General features: G+C 49.1%; 1 protein-coding gene across 2 annotated transcripts in view; it reads right to left on the bottom strand.

Moving 5' to 3' along the window:
• Positions 1 to 63: 63 nt before the first annotated feature.
• The window catches only part of SH3TC2 (SH3 domain and tetratricopeptide repeats 2), a 38,753-nt gene continuing 21,117 nt past the window's right edge, over positions 64 to 17,699 (bottom strand). For both annotated transcript variants that reach the window (XM_075102015.1, XM_075102016.1), the window contains one exon: positions 64 to 17,445. In XM_075102015.1, coding sequence (XP_074958116.1) covers positions 17,254 to 17,445 — 192 coding nt within the window. In that variant the 3' untranslated portion in view covers positions 64 to 17,253. The remainder of the gene's footprint in view (positions 17,446 to 17,699) is intronic.

Below are 17,699 nucleotides of genomic sequence, written 5' to 3' on the forward strand. Positions count from 1 at the left end.
AAATGTCTATTTTTGTGCTCAGTTTCTGCTTGTTCACCACATATTCACAGGGAAATTAAGAGCTGTGTTTATACCAAATGGGTTTATTGAAGTATCAGAAAGCACAGATCAATTTACAAATGAAATTATATGGTGCCCCAGGAATCAAAACTGACAAAGAGAGATCTGCTGTTAAATTAATAGCAAGGCAAGATAAAAGGCAATGCAGACCATAAAATTAGTCAGGTACGATATACTCCCTAAAATTTAGAGCTTACAGGCACACTGCTCGATTTCAGAACTAAATAACCAGCAGAAGGGTTTTAAAAATCAATATTGCACGCCACATGGCAAAAGCAAATTCCAGAAAGCACCATATGCATTTTGCAATGGAAGACTTACTCCTGCCTTCCTGTTTCCCCAGCAAGCCTGGGACAGCACTGATGTATGTGCTGCCCATGGTGTGGGCTGCAGGAGGGCACTGGTGGAACTTCTACAGCAAGGTCTTTCACTTTTCAGGTTGATTTGCACAGAGGCAAATTCAGCACTGCCTGGTCTGCCTCTTGGGCAGAGGCTGACAACCTCCTCCTGTTCTCCTTTGGTGCTGGTGGGGGCAAGAGTCGGTGCTTCCTTGGCTGGTTGTGGTATGGGGCAGAGAGTGGGCATCACTGCAGAGCTGGGGAAATGCCATTTGTTCAGTTAATAAATTAATAGGATAGCTTAGGCTGGCAGAAAGGGCTCACAGCAAAACAGGCGCAGAGCAGTCATCACCCACCACATGACTAACAGGCATCTTGGCTTCCCCAGGGCAGTGTAACTCAGGTCCAGTACCGTAAAAATGATGCAATGCTGGAAATCACCCTCAAAAACTGGAGGATAGGCCTCAGGCAGCCAGAGTGTACCAGCATGGGACACTCTCTGGAGATGCTTCCTTCATACTGCTCTGCAGTGAGGAGAGTGCCTGCTGAAAGGTGGGGCAATGGCATGCTGCTGATGGCCACCCTTGGACATGCCGTGTCCTCTGGGCACAGTGCAGCAGCAAGGTGCTGTGCTAAGTGTACTTTTCCACTAACAGAGCTGTTCTGGTGTGGCACAAGCATCTGCCTGCATTCCATGTTCATCTTGAACAACAGGCCAAAGCGTGGCTTTCACAAAGGGCAGCACCTTGGGCTTTACTTTCTGAGCTCATATGACATTTTTCACGTTTTGTAGGGCTTCTCTGACTGCCACCGCTTGCTCTTCTGTCCTCTAATTAACTAACAAGACATATGATGAAGCCATGACATGTACAAGAAGTGACAGGGCCACTGAGTACTCTGTGGCATTCGCCTCGGGTGCCCTGTGAAGTAGCAGCTGTGGGGCAAGCTTTCTGAGATAACGTGCTAATATACATTGAAATGTGAGCACTTTTTGAAGTGAGACTAACACGCACCTCAATAGAGACTCAGGGCTCTTGAACCCTGGGGTGCTCTTGCCTCCGTGAGCACCTGGCACTGCAGATGTTGGCAGGAGGGGTGGGAGAAGATCACTGACTTCTCTGAGAGTCTGCCTCTGTTCAAGGCACTGTGACACATACTTTGTTAAAGCTGCCGGAGAGCTATCATGAGCACTCATATGTCAAGAACATGGGCTAAAACTCTCCTGGAATGTTCTAGGCTTTGAGCTAATAAAGCTATTACATGTAAATTAAGTTATAGGTATCTACTGTTAATCTCTTTGGTTTAATTGCCTTTTGTTTATGAAACTAAATAAAATGATGCATAATAATAAAGATTGGCTGATGAGCAGGAAATCAATCCATGTCTCCTGGGCAGTCACTGAATATCAGTCGTTTTTAAAAATCTGTTGGTTTTTTATAAACAGGCAATCATCTGGTGGGTGGCGATGATTTCTACAGGCTCTAGCTCAGGCTTCTCTCTGGAAGAGGTCTGGGGCAATCCAGCACAGTCCTGCTTTGGAGCAGCCAGTGCTCCTTGCCATGGTAAGCCCTTTCTACTTGGCCAAGTGGTGCAGCCTTTCCACCTGCCAGTCCTGGCTCATGTTTTTCTCAGACAGCTTCTGCGTTTTAGACACTGTCCCTCAAAAACCCATCCTCCAGTCCAACCCACTGGGTGCAGACCCCAGCCTTCCCATACCCTAAAAGAATGCAGAAAATGCAGAATAGCCTCTTCAGAACAAAGCTTTCCATATTGATCTTGTAGAAGTGAACAAATTAAGCAGCCAGATGGCTATCCTAGGAGTTGCCTGTCTGAATGAATAATTTCATGATAAACCAAGTAAGCCAATGACCCAGTATTGCTTGTGCTGCTCCTACAGCCCCTATCCAGTATGGCAGGAGAGAGGCAGCTCCAGGTGGAGGTGGCTAAGGCACAGACATTCTGGCACTGCTCTGGCAGCAGACAAACTGACTGCAGGGCTGTGGGAAATATCCCACAGACTCAAACTTCCCAGATTGGGTTTAAAGTCTATTTCGTTATTTCTTTGGCAGTCTCAAACCACTGAGAACTGATGAATCCACAGCGGTGGGGAACACTGTCATGGCCAGGCTTGGTCACTGAGCAATGATAACAAGTTTGCGGCTACTTGTGGCATGTCCCTGGGAGCAGTAATCACAGCCCTGTGAGCCTGGCATAGCCAACCTATCACAGAACAAGAGCCAAGAAAGTGGTGTATGGACTGTTCTTCGGTCTCCAAAACCATCCCCATGCACAGTCCCATCAGCAATTCTCCCACCATGTCCTGTTCTTCCTCTCCTACTGCCTCTGTACCACCAGCCCAACATCCTCAACCAGCTCTTCCGAGCACACCAAGGAACACTCCCACCCACAGAGAGCAGCTGAAGACAACACTGGCTGCCTGCCCCAAGAGACCCAGTCTGGCTCCTGGCACTGGGCTCCCATGCAGCCGCAGTTGCACACACAGGTTCACCCACTGTACTCAGACTTGCGTTGCTCCTGAATGTGCCTGTGGCTGATGCTTCCCTCATGTCAGCACTTATTTCCATTCCTTTACATGGCTTTAGCCATCTTTGTAAGCATGAAGCAGACATTTGTACCCAGGCAAACCTCTCACCGCATCCCCTGGTGCTTTTTCATCTGCCTGTGTAAATGGTTTCCCTTGTTGAACCTTGTCTTACATGAAATTGTAAGCGCTTCAGGACAGGGGCTGAGTTTTGCAGTATAAAAACATCATCTTGCCTAACTAAAGGCAGCCAGGAAAGGGTCATGTTTATTAACCTGTGGAACTGAATATTAACCACATTACTTAATATATGGAAGCAGTATCAAAACCAGTGAGTGCAATGCTAATCTGAACTGCAAAGTTCAACCAGTTTTGGAGAAGTTCGCTCTCCTCTCCTTAAAAAGCTCCCTCAGGACATATACGACACCTACAATTCATGCTGAGGTGCACTCTATGTATAAGAAAATAAAAAAGATCTGGCAACCTGGACTTGTGGTAACAGATTAAAGAAGCTCAATCTATTTAATTTGGAAATTAGTAGACAGATGGGTAACTTGATTACAGGCTATAAATGCCAGCCTGGAAAAAGCTTTGTGATGATAAGAAGGTCTTTCACTGAGTAGCAGATCAAGATCTTGGAAATTGAAATCAGACAAATGCAGAATGGGAAGCAGGGTAAGTAATTAAATAGCAAAACAGCATGCACAGGAATGGAGTGATTCACTGTTATTTGCAGGCTTTGAAAATCAGGACTGGATGTCTTTTTAAACAGCTAAATTAGGAGGTCTAGGGCCAATAGGGGAATACGTGTTAGTGTCCTGGGGTACCCGTAATGATAACTTTCAGAATTAATATTGATAAAAACTTGAATAATAAGAAAAGATTTGGGATTTTAAAAGGTACTATGAGGGAAGTAACTGAGGTTGTAACCTGCTTTCAAAACCTTTGAAAACTCCATCTTGCAGCAGGGAAACACTGTATCAGTCACAGTGTGATGTATAGTCTGCATGTGCCACGTCTGCAGCAGATCAGAGCCTGCCAGCCTGAAGAACATCTTAAAGCAGCTGTACCTTGTTTTGGGCTGCAGTTTGGTGCCTGCTGCTTTCAGAACCATAACAAAGCCCATCTCTGTTGATATTAGCACATAAAAAATGCATAAATTACAGCATGCATCCTGGCACACATTGCAGTCCATCAAGGCTGGCCCTTGTTCACTCACAGGGTGAGGCTCTGAGCTGCTTAACACCTTGGAGGTGCACTCAGTGGGAGGCCAGGCAGGGACACAGAGTCCCTCCAACCAGCCTCCTGCCATCAAGAACTGCCAGCCACTCACAGGGGGCAAAGACACAAGTGTCTGGGCTGAGTGGGAGCAGAGGAGCTCCCCAAGCCTGGCTGGACAAGCCTTTTGAGGTCCAGAAGGGTAATTTAAGTGTTTACACAATCTCAGTGTCAGAACCTGATAATGATTATAATTTATTGCTGTCTAGCTGTTCAAGAAGCAATGCATAAACAGTTACCCTAGACATGTCTTGACTTGAGGTGTCCTGTAGATGAGTAAATCCAGCCTAATCAATGCTTTCTAGAGGAGAAAGGGACAAGGCTGGCTGAGTTCCATGTTCCCAGGTGAGTTGAGTGTTAGCTTATCTCTGCATCTACAGGCCACTGTGGGCTGAGATCAGCCAATTTGTCTCACTACAAGAAGCCCTGGGTATGAGGTGGTCACCTACAGCTCTGTCCCCTGTCATTCACCATACTGGCAGCATGCTTGCCAGCTCGTCCCTTACCCTAGGCAAGTACCAACACCCAGACACAGGTTGACACTGAGGACAGCTACCTGCAGCCTTCTGGAATTGGCTTGTGCTGCACCTTTCTTCCACTGAAGCACCACTAGGGAGCTGACTAAGAGGTCCTCCATCCCAAAGGAGGGCTGCAAAGCATCTCCCCACTAAAGATGTTCCATCTTGCTTGCACTTGGTTTCAGAACAGCATCTGTCTCCATTTATCATCCCCTCCTCCTCTTCTGCTGCTTATGAGCAAGATGGGACAGAGCAGGAACATTATCTGCTCCAAAGTCCAGTGCAAATGGGCTACCAGTGAGCCAGGGGGCTTAGCATACACCTCCTGGGCACTTCACCACAATGACAGGTACAGATGGGCTTTGCTCCCAGGCCTGGAGAGTGGGGTGCCTGGGAAGGGCTGCAGTAGTAGGTGGATGAACACCAAAGCAATACTTCAAATACCTGCATCTCCCAGGAGTGAGGAGTGACTGCAGTTCCCCTTCTCTGCTGCCTTCATCATCTTCCTCTCACACAGATACCAAACAGCACTACTCTGCACATCTGCCCAGCTGTGAGCTTTTTGGAAAGTAACACCAAAACAAGGCAGGGAAGTCAGATGCAGTGAGAACATCCAGGCTAGCAGGGGCCAGAGAAGGTCTCCAGGAAAGCCTGGTGCACGGGGAGGGCAGGAAAGGCACTGTTTACAACAACAGCTGACCCATCATCCTTTGTCCATGATAATGGCCTTTGTCCCGGTCATGGTTCATGTTTACTTTTGCATCAGCCAAGGCCTCTCACCCTTGTTTGAAGGAAAGGGCCCTTCTCCCTCAATCACACAGGAATAGCAGCTGTGGTTTGGCAGGGGATGGGTTCAGAATGCCTGTGAGAGTGGAACTGTGTCTGTGAGGCTGCCCAAGGAAATGGCCTTTAGCCTGGAATGTAGGAAATAATGAGCTGTTAATTACTCCTGAGCTTCTCTCTCTCTCTCTCTTACACATACACCCCCTGCCCACATGCACTCACATGGGGATGGGCAAGAGGTGTTGGCAACATCTCAGTCTTCCAAAAATGTCTGTTTCTCTGCTATTTTCTCTCTCCCCTGTGGTCCAAACCTCCCAGGCCCACCTCCCATTATTTCCCACATGTTCACCTGCCGTCTGAGCATCTTCATCTCCTTGTCCTCTACAGACAACCTATAAATGTTTCCCCTTCTCTGTAATTCAGACAGTGCAATCCCTTTGGAGAAATTCTATGTCCAGGGAGCAGGTATTTATAGAAATATAGAATCATCAAGGTTGGAGAAGACCTCTAAGTCCAACCATCAAACCAACACCACCAGGCCTCCTAAACCATATCCTGAAAGTGCCACATCTACATGTTTTTTGAACACCTCCAGGGATGGTGACTCCATCATCTCTCTGCGCAGCCTGTTACAATGCCTGAACACTCTTTCAGTAAAGACATTTTTTCCTAATATCCAATCTAAACCTTCTCTGGTGCAAGCTGAGGCCATTTCCTCTCTTCCTATCACTAGTGACTTGGGACCAACACCCACCTCCCTACAACCTCCTTTCAGGTAGCTGTAGAGAGCGATAAGGTCTCCCCTCAGCCTCCTCTTCTCCAGGCTAAACAACACCAGCTCCCTCAGCCGCTCCTCACAACACTTGTCCTCCAGACCCTTCACCAGCTTCGTTGCCCTTCTCTGGACACGCTCCAGCACCTCAATGTCCATCTTGTACTGAGGAGCCCAAAACTGAACACAGTGTTCAAGGTGTGGCCTCACCAGTACAGTGGCACAATTGTTATCCAGAAAAGCGGGTTCGTTCACCTGGTGTGCAAGACACTAAACTACACACAGAGCAGAGGTATTTTATTCAAGTCATTTTTGTGCAAAGATTGGTGCTAGGTGGTAACCCCACAAAACTAGTACCCCACACCGAGAAACTACAAGGCATTTGTACAGTTAAATGTGTCAGTCACAGCTAATATTCACACACTTCAGCTAATAATTGGTTAATTTCTTTCTCACTTAATTCACCACACATGCTCATAGATTAAGGTACTTACTAGAGGGGGGTCAGTTCATGGTCTATGGGCCTGATTTTTAGTATTAAAATGAGGATAGTTCCCCTAATGGGCACTTAGTTCTTATCTATATCCCAATTAGTTGCCCTCCTTGACTATGCACTTTATCACCCAGTTCTCAGCCACTTCTCAGTCGGGATGTTTGCTTTGATCAGCCTCTCAGCTCTCCTCAAGGACATAATCCTAAAACAAGTGCTTCTCTATCTCTCAGTTCCCGTCTCTGGCCATCAAATTCTGCTTTGCCAGGCTCACATAGTTCATGTTATTCCTTAGTGGAAAATGCAAAAAAACCCATTTTCCTCAGGATATCACAATCACTTCCCTGCTCCTGCTGGCCACACTATTCCTGATACAAGCCGGGATGCTGTTGGCCTTCTTGGCCACCTGGCCACCATTCAGCCAGCTGTTGACCAACAGCTCCAGGTCCTTCTCCACTGGGCAGCTTTCCAGACACTCCTCCTCAGGCTGTAGCATTGCATGGGGTTGTTGTGACCCAAGTGCCTCCCAGCACTTGGCCTTGTAAAACCTCATACAATTGACCTCAGCCCATCCATCCAGCCTGTCCAGATCCCTCTGCAGAGCCTTCCTACCCTTGAGCAGATCAACACTCCCACCCAACTAGGTGTCATCTGCAAACATACTGAGGGCATACTCAATCCCCTCATCCCGATCATTGATAAAGATATTAAACAAGACTGGCCCCAACACTCAGCCCTGGGGAACGCCGCTTGTGACCGGACACCAGCTGAATTTAACTCCATTCACCACAGCTCTCTGGGCTCGGCCACCCAGCCAATTTTTTACCCAGTGAAGAGCACACCCATCCAAGCCATGAGCCACCAGATTCTCTGGGAGGATGCTGTGGGAGACAGTGTCAAAGGCTTTGCTAAAGTCTGGGTAGGTAACATCCACAGCCTTCCCCTCATCCACTAGGTGGGTCACCCTGTCACAGCAGGAGATCAGGTTGGTCAGAGAGGACCTGCCTTTCATGAAGCCATGTTGATTGGGCCTGATCCCCTGGTTGTCCTGCACATGCTATGTGATGGCACTCGAGATGATCTGCTCCATAACCTTCCCTGGTACTGAGGTCAGGCTGACAGGCCTGTAGTTCCCAGACCCTTCTTCCAGCCCTTCTTGTAGATGGGTGTCACAGTGTCCTTTGCTTTGGACACTAGTTCCAGAACAACAGGAGGCTGGTGAGGGATCAGAGCAGTGTTGCCCTGGCCAGGCAGTGCTTCACCCTACTTTCAGCTGCTAGTGCGCAGCACTATAACCTCCAAGCCTCCTGCAGTCCTGGGAAAACAAGGGTACTGGCCATTTCAGATTGCCAAATCAAGCAAATCCAGGCTCCTGCAGTAGCATATGTGTGGTAGATATGTGACTGAAAAATAGGAAACAGCACTTGCAGCTTCCTTGGTGCCTTGCCCTGGACCAAGCACTGAAGCTTGCCAACAGTGCACTGGCAGCTACCTCATGGCCTATTAGGAGGATGCCCAAGCAATAAAGGCAACACCTGGGACTATAGAGACTGGCAGGGACTAGTACTTTCAGGGAGCATTGGAGGACCTGGAGCAGGAGGCAAGGAAGGATGGGTTTGTGTCATGTGCTTGGCCACCACATGCCTGCTGTAGCAAGCACCAGGCACAGGTGGGGAGACTGTCTTAGCCTGGCACCCATGGACAAGCAAATGACTTCTGCCTCTCAGCAGAGTTTAGCAAGTGGGTCCAGAGCCACATGCCTGTAGTCATATCATCCCAAGAGCAGAGTTGGCTAAAAGCATGGAGAGGAGTGCCCACAGCTGTGCCATGCCAATTCCCTGTTTCTTTGGCTAAAGCACCAACAGGGGCAAAGAGACAATTTGGCTCCCATAGGCACAGGCAGAGCCAAGAAATCCAGCAAGGCAAACAAAACCCAAACAAACGGCACCCAGAAAACAGTATGCACAGCAGTACACCAGGTTCCAGGCCCCAGGCCTTTCAACACAAGATGGGAAGTGTTTAGCAATTGAACATTCTTCAGAGTACAGTGTGGAGACAGCCAAACTGCAGCAAAGCTGACTGGGAGAGGGTCATGAAGCCAGAGCATCAGTGTTACAAGTAGAAACAGGCACAGGCTGTACGTGTATATGCTGCTGGTGGCTCTGGAAAACCCCTGCAGCATCCCACCTGAAGAAGGGACAGGTAGGCATGGGAAAGGCTTTGATGTATTCTAGCAGTCACATCAGTGAGCAGCACATTGTCAACAGTTGTGATCCAAGAAAACAACATCCAGTTATGAGCCTGGAAAACAACGTATTTGTGTACGGCTGAAGTTCACAAACCTGTAAGATAATCCAGCCTTCAGAGCTGTGTCTGTTCACTACAGAATGGGAAGAAGGAACTTGTCGGAGGCAGGGCACGTAAGGGCAGCCTTGCTGGGTGAGTGAAGCAGACTCAGCAATATTCCACAGCCCAGCAAAGAAAATAAGAGAAAAAAGCAAAGCACATCTAGCAGAGTATGCAGAGATAAAAAGCAGAAAGATAACTGCAAAGAGAGGTCTGTGGGTGGTGCCAAGTAAAACATGACAATGGAAAATTATGTGCATATGGTTCCTGTATGGTCACCATGGCAAATGAAATCGTTAACCTAAAGCTTACAGAGCAGAAAAGCAAGGGCAAAAGCTACCCCATCAAAGCCATGACTGAGGGTTTCAGATTATGCCCATGGATGATACCGCAGGTAGTGCAAATTTTCAGAGAAATGAGTGCCCATACAATCTCAGTCAAATCAGGGCAGCTGCATGCAGATCAACCTCAAACTTGGTGTCAAAATGGCACCAGGACATCAGGGGATTTGGGAGTGAATAGAAATCTCTTCAGTGCTCTGGAAGTGGAGACAGCACAGACCAAGCAGGCAAAGCCACAATGAAGTGTCTATGCTGGCTCAACCACAGCACAAGCTGCGGGGTGGAAATTCCCACAACACCATGAGAAGCATTGCAGTTGGAGACTTTGGTCAGTGCAGGCAATACCACCAGCTCACAAATCCAGTGCCAACTAACCTCAGAGGAAATCTTTGTGCATTACAGGCAGAAGAAAAGCACAAGGAAGACCCTAATGCAAGAAATGTGTTGTGCCATGCCCCTACTAACACAGAGTAAAGTACCCAAGATGGTTTTCCAGGAGGGGCAGTCTTACAGAATTGGTACCAGTAAAAAGAAAGGAACGGTTCACGCAGTACAGGATCTTGCCCAGGGAAGATCTACTGCACTGGAACTAAAAATAAGGGAAGGAACACAGTAATTGGAAGAGAGGCCCCTACACCAATGAGGCAGAGCCCATCAGCCATTCTCAGGTCTTATGTGACATTTTCCTTCTCCACCAGCCAGATGTAAACAGTCACAACACTGAATTAAAATGCAAAGTGGAAGAACAGACTGCCAGCATCATGCCAAGCTGTGGGACCATTTGACAGCAGATGACATTCTGGCACTGAAGGCACTGAAACATCACCCTTCGCAGCCCTGGCTTAGACCTTCGAGAAGAGGCAGGAGCAGATTTCAGCTTAGACAAAAGAAAGATGAAATTTTCAACAGCTGTGGCACCAACGAAGGGACACCTGCAGACTTCCAAAGGCAACAACCTTCCTGCCAAAAAGCAAATGCAAATCACCAGATGTCCTTTCAGAGACTATTATGATTTGTAAAATATCTAATAGACACTCTTTCCTAAGTGTCTCTATATCCATTGTATCCTTCCACGTGAAAATACAACAGAAAAACAAGATCAAAGGATTTACTATCTGAGATTAATACTGAGAGCACAGAGGGTATCAAAAAAGTAGTCATCTGCCAGTTTTCAAGGCAGATTTGGAAGGAACCTGAGAACAAACCATACTAAACTAAGACCCGCAAGTGCTCATGTCTACTAGTTTATCAAGACAGCATCAAGGACATTTAAGAGGAAAAGATGTCAACCCCAGACAAAGGCACTTTAAGAAGGAGTCCAGTAGGACACAGAAGGAAAACAGAGCTGATAAAGGACTGACAGGAGCCAGGACAGACTCACAAACCCTACTCTGCAGAAGAAGTCAGGTACAAAGCAGGTCCTGTCATCCCCAAAGACTGGAGCTTCTGGAGTATCAAATAGATTCCAAAATAGACATAAGATTATGCAGACTCAGAGGACAGAGAGACAAGTCAGAAGGCAATGACACTCCTGGAGAGTTTGGCTGCCCAGGGATACTGAGCAACCCTGCAGGTGCCGTGTACCTTAGTGGTGCTCCAGCAGGGTCTGCCCCACGGGTAGCTACCACCAGAGCACAGAGTTTATTCTTCTGTCAAGTCATGAGATGGACAAGACAGGAAAGCCCAGCTAATGGCTTAGGAAAGTCTTGAAGAGACTTCAGAAGGACACAAGCCTGACACACTGGAGTCATATAAGAACTTCTGCAAATCCTTCTGAAAGCACTGAAACAAGGGGGGTTTTAAACCTGATTAAGTCTTGGACAGCAGTCAGAAAAAGTCATGCTGCAATTCAAAAACCAGCTGCAAGGAACTAAATGTGTCCCAGGCAGAATTAAGCCTTAGAGTCAGGATGTAAATGCTGCAGCCGTTGCTCCCTACACACTGATGTATGTTTATGCATTCCTGTGTGGCCCCAAAGCCACTGTCAGAGCAGGTGCAAAAGAAAGAAAAAAAACCTAAACAAAAGAGAAAAATAAAACAACCACCCCATAACCAATGCACAAAGGGAATTTTGTAATGTAAGAATTTGTTCTTCCTTTCTCAAAGCCTGTCTTTTGCTCAGGAGCTCATTGCTTTGTCTTCATCCTGATTCCTGGACTGTACCCAACAGTCTTCAAGGCAGCCAAATACAGAGTCTTCCCTTCCACCCCCGTAGTGTGAAGGAAATCGTTGGCACTCATGCTGTTTCCTACACTTGTTTCCAGTGCTGTGGTGAGGGGAGCCTCTTGCTGCCACATTTCCTGCCTGTTTCCTGCTCAGAGGAACGCAGATGTTTGGACAACATGTGGGAGCTGGGGAGCTATAGGCAGCTTAGCTAGGACCCTTAGTGCACCCTGGCACCATTGTGTTTGTCTGCAGAGCTGAGACAAGGCAGGAACATAAAGCTCTTTGCCCAAGGAGAGACAGTTGCCCTTCTATGTGTGCCTGTACCAGCACACATGGTCTCTAGCAGCTGTGACCTTGGAAGGGATGTTTTCTTCACCATGTTCACCATTTCACCAGTTCTCTCTCCCCTCTCTGAAAACATCAGAGAGATGTTTTCCCTGGCAAAGCCCAGCACAGCATCCAGTGATGGTCTCCCACCAGTCCTGCTGAATGCAAAGGGCCCACAAAAGCAGAAAGCAACTCTGGAAATCAGTGCTGGTAAGTCCTGGTGATACCTGTGTGTTCTGTGGCTAGTGACAGCAGGGATGACAGCTCCAGGGCTAACCCATGCCTGATGCCATATCATCACAAGTATTTAATCTCAGATAGGAATTTTTAACACCTGGCCTCACTATTCCCTGTCCATAGTCATTGGCCACTTCCCAACTGCCCTGACCTTCCTCTTATTTCAGTTTTGCTTATCCCCTCCCCAAGGGACACGGCAAGCTCCCAGGGCAGAGACACCAGCAGCACAGATATAGGCCCCCATCTCAGCACACATAGAGAGGCTGCCTTGTGCTGCTGCCTGCCTTACCACAGTGCAGGGAAGGGAAGGATTATTTAAACACATGCAGTTACAGTTAGTGACTCCTGGCTGTTGCTCAGCCTCCTGGCATCAACCTCTGCTACACCTCCTGGTATACATATTTATGATCCCAATTATCACTGAACAAAATCCCAGGTTGCTGTGAAAATACATTATTTTTAATCTAAATTGGCCAGTTTACATACCTCCCCAAGCTCTGCTTAGCAGAACAGCTGGTGTTTACCAACGTCTCATTACTGTTCCAAGCAACACAGGAAGATGCTGGCTGGAGGGGACCAGCCACCTCTGAGATAAAACAAGCTCAGGTTTACCTCTGCCTCAGACTCTTTGCTCCTCCACATCACTGATGAACCTCCAGCAGAGGCAGGCTGTGCTGGAAGCCAGTCTCTACCAAAGTCCAAGGCTGATAAAGACAGATAAATGATGTGACATCCTAGGATGCTAGCTATAAAATCTGAGCACTGAGCTCCAGTAGAGCCCTGTAGAGCCACAGTGTGCTTTTAGCAGGGATGGCACAGCAGCATCAGCTGTGGTGGCATACTCTTAAGAGGAGGCCCAGGTGCAAGTCCTGGGGATAGGTGAGGCAGCTCCCATCCACACCCCAGATATGTGCAGCACACCACCAGAATTCAGACCTTCCTCCCAAGGAGTAAGTGCTTTCCCTGCCTAACTGCTAGGCTTTGACAGTACTCAGAGGGGGTTTCTATCTCTTATTTAACCCATGGGGTATGAGGCATGGGGTGGAAAAAGGTTGGGATGTAACTGTATGGTATAGATAGAAATAAGGAGGTTTCCTCCATCTAGCACAGGCCCAGTGAAGGAATGATGAAGGATATCTGCTGATAGTACTTATTATTGTTGGGTGTTGTATTTCTTCAGGAAAAAGTAGTTTCCATATAAACTGAAATAAATCTAGCTAACTCTATACTTCTGTCCATATCTGTATTTACAATTATCAGCACTTCCTTTTTCCCAATGCCCTGGGAGGCTCATACCAGAGCTCAGATGATCCAAGAATTATTCTTGTTGTGGTATTTCCACTGTCCAAGAATGAATATTTGTTAAAGAAATCCAATCCCTCTTTATTCCAGGCCTCAAATGGCCCCTTGAGGCATTAAACAAAAATGGGGCCAGAGTGCCAGTGTTGGCTCTTAGGTGGGCTTACATCAGGACTGGTAGTGCTGGTACCCAGAGGGTTGCACTGGGAAAAGATCAGAGCAAGATGCGTCAGCACCATGTCCAGACATTGGCATGCAGAATCGCCAAAGTGAGGAGGTTCCTACAGCACACTTCACCCTTTGGACGTGCTGGGAAGGAAGGTGCTGCTTTTAGCAGCTGTATGAATGCACATGCTGCTGCACGTGGTCCCCATTGGTGCTATTTCCAGCTTGGCTGGCTGAGGCCTGAAGGAAGGAAAACTCCTGGGGCTGGGCATGGAGCAGACAGTCACATGTGGCTCAGAAATAAGTCACAAGCTACAGCAAGTTAATGACACCTGGCATAAGAGGAGACTTGATTAATCCTTTCCCTTTCCCCTATTTGTTCCTCTGTCTGACATTAGTGCTAGTGAAGGAGGGCTGGACACTGTTGGCCTGTGCCTACCACAGGATAAATACTTCCTGTGTCTCTATAGTCCTGCTCTTCTAACCTTCTCTTGGAGCAACATCACCACTCGGGCCAGGCTCTGCACCCTGCAGCACCTCAGGGTGCGTACCCCTTATGTGGTCCCTCTACTCCCTCCCTACATACACATGTGGGTGCTCCCTGCTGTCTAAAAGACAGGCAGCTCCCAGACACCACGCCCTAGGCATGATGGACAGTATGCCTCTGACCCAGGAAGGGGTGGAGGATGATAACCCCCAGCCTGGCTGCCCCAGGACTTGTTTCCTGGTGACCTCCTCTGGCACAAAGTTCCCAAACCATGCTTTTCTGCCCATGATACTGCACTGGTAGCCAGACAGATGTGCTATCCTCACCCTTCCTCAGGTGCAAGCCCAGGAGCTGGTACGCAGGACTGACAGCTCCAAGTTTCACATTATTTACAAGTCTTATTATGGAGTTTAATTAGTCCTGGCCACCCTGACCTCTCATCCCACTAGGAAAACAGCCCAGCTTTATCACAGCGGGGCTGGCAGATGAGGGAGAGAGGAAATGATGGTTTATGGGACATTCCCAAGGAGCAAGTCTCTTTTTTGTTTCCCCAGGCGCCACAAGTTTGTTTGCTGTGATTTAAAGAAGACACGTGGTTAAAAGCCATGGGCCAGATCCACAGTCCCTGCAAATCAGAACATTTCTGTTTGACTTCATGGAGCTTAGCTGATTTAGACCAGCTGAGATGCTGACCCTCTATGTTTAAACAAAGCCCGTATTTTCTCACTGGTGCTAGGCAGAAGAGCCTCAGGCTTTGCTCTGGAAGGAATATTTTGGCAGGAATACCGTCTGCATGATTCATCCCCCACTGGGCTTAACAACAGCCACTGGCCACCGGTGTGGGTCTGGGGGCTCTGCCACAGACAGAGGCACAGCCACCCACATTCCAGCCTCCAAGTATAAAGCCTGGCCAGCAGCGCACCACCAGCCACTACAACCACTGCTAACAAAAGCCCCGCTGGGGTGCCTGGACAGCAGCCGTGTGGTGGCCTTGGATCTCATCTCATCAAATAGCACTACTGAGCACCAGTCCAGCGGGGTGCAGCAGGGCTGGGGGGCATCCCTAAGCAAGGTGCTGGGGTCAGGCAGGAGGAAAGATGGTGGAGATCTTGGTGCCAGGGCAGGACACTTCTCCACCACATGGACACTCAGGTATTCCAGAGCCATCAAAGCTTCTCTCTCTCCCCACCCTCAACAGCCTGATGTCCAGTCATCCACCTGCCTTCTGGTATGAAGGAAGATGTGAGACTCTGATTTTCCCCGTGTATGAAAAGAAAAAGGGGAACTGAAGTGAAAAACTTGAAAAGATCCTGCCCTAGCATGGTGAGCATGAGCCACCTAACCTGAGAACAGGCAGTCCCGTGGAGTGAGGCAGGAAGGTTTTGGGGACCAGTTCTTGCCCGAGCTTGCCATATTTCAAATAGGACAAAGAGTTACCTCCTCTGAGCTCAGGGCTGAGGCTCCTGTAATGGCACTGCAGGAATGCTTGGTAAACAAGCAGTAAACTATTCATTGACCAGATGATGGATGCCTCCCAGGGATTTCCCCTTCCCAGCAAAGGGGAAAATGAACTCAGTGTTTGCAAAGAGCGGTGAGGAAATAAATGTTCTGCATTTAGCATATCCAAGCAGTGGAACACATCAGGGAAGTGGAAGGACTTGCAACACGGTCTCCCTGTGATGCCCCAGCTGGGTGTCTGGCCACTGGCTGTCAGAGCAAAGAGATGAGCTGGAAAAACTGCTCATTTTTCACTCTGCACCAGTCCAGACTGAAAACCGAGGTTGGTATTAGCCAGGAAGTGGCACGTGCCCATGTGAGGCTGCAAACGTGGGCATTTATTGCTCTCTGGTGGTGAGAAAGGCTGTGGAGGAGAGCTGTGTGCTGCTCCTGGTGCTGGGCAGCAGCTCTTGGGAGAAGCCTCCTCGGGGTGCCTCCTGTTCCTGCTGCTCTCTCCACAGAGGAGTTTTTGCTTCTCTCCCAGCCCCGCAGCTCAGGGCACTTGAAGAGTGCTTGCTGCCTGCCAGGTGGCCAGCTTCTCCTTGGGCTGCCAATGACCCATGCAAAGGCAGTGCAGCTGCCTCTCCCCACCAACAGTCCCCCTGTGTCCCGTCAGCACCCCTGCCCAGGGAGTTGGACGCATGCCATAGCACAGGTCTGTGCGCCCAGCCTCACCGTCTGCTCCCCAGTGCTCCTGCATCCCATGGGACTCTGCAGCCTGGAGAAGAGAGGCTGGTTAGGGTGCTAGCCTATAAAGCCTGGGCTGGGTTGGGACTGATGGCTCTTTTTACTGTGCAGGTCCCACAGCAGGCTCATGCTTTAGATGCTGAAAGTGCACACGGGCTGTGAGGCAGAAGAGGCCACGCTGGTTACTCCAGTGGCAGAGCTGAGGCTGAACCACAGGGCTGGGCTGAGGGTGGGCTCTGCCTCCTTCCCTGAGCAGCCGCCCACCTGCATACAGGGCTCATCCCCAGGCGAGGCTTGACCAGTACCTTTCATTTCTCCTCCTTTCCCTAATTCTGCCTCTCACTGCCAAAACCTTTGTTGGTGCTTTGTAACAAAGAGGAGCCGGGCTCTGCAGAGGTATGGGTCACAGGCCACTGCAGAGCAGACAGGACAGAAACCAGATAGGAATAAAAAAAGGAGTTGCTATTCAATTTAAAACACATTTGGGTTGGGCTGAGCTGCCCCATGGGACCTGAGGTGTGTGGAGCAGCTGGGGGGGCAGGCAGGCACATGGCAGCACTCGCCTGTCCCCATTCCAGGCAGGGCAGCCACAGTCCCAAAATGCCATCTGTTGCTCAGTCCCGCTCCATCTCATGCTCCAGCACCACTGCTGGGGCCTCATCCTGCCCAGATGCCCAACTCTCTGTGCCACGTGAGCTGCAGTTCACCGCCCTGCTCCTGAAAAATGAGGGTAGGGTCCCAAGTGCCTGGTCCCTTGCCTTTCAGGGACAAGAAGACCAAATGCTGACAGCTCCTTAGGATGCAGCGTAGGACCTCTCCTGGGATAGTCGTTCCGGAGAGCACATGGACCCATGCCAGCAGCATGGCACAATGCTGCTTGATAGCTCACACTGGAGTGAGTCCCTGGGGTGGCGGGTTGGTCAGACGACGTGGCCACCTTCACTTAGCCACCTGGGCCGGTACTTGGCACAGCCTGGCATGCCCTCAGGCCCCCGCAGGGCACCAGGGATGTCACCCAGCTTGGCGTGAATGAGGTCTTGCAAATCCTGATCTCCCAGCTCGGTCGCTGCAGCAAGGGCCAGGAGGAAGTAGGCTGCTGCATCCTGTTCATCCTAACCATAAGGATAGGGCAGGCATTAGGAAGTGGTTTAATTGAAGGTCACACGGTATAAGGGAGCTGGAGCAGAGCCTGGTGGTTCCAGGCAGAACTCAGTAACACCTGACTCCATTGAAATGGGGTCTATATATTTGCAGCCAAGTGCCAGCACTTCTTTCCCCCTTGAAAACCTGGTTGTGCCAGCATTGTGCGTATATATGCTAAAGCTGCAGGTAGGATGGAGAGTCACAGGATGTAGCTGACTACAGG

The sequence above is a fragment of the Phalacrocorax aristotelis genome, chromosome 8, assembly GCF_949628215.1.
Source record: "Phalacrocorax aristotelis chromosome 8, bGulAri2.1, whole genome shotgun sequence".
NCBI lineage: Eukaryota > Metazoa > Chordata > Aves > Suliformes > Phalacrocoracidae > Phalacrocorax > Phalacrocorax aristotelis.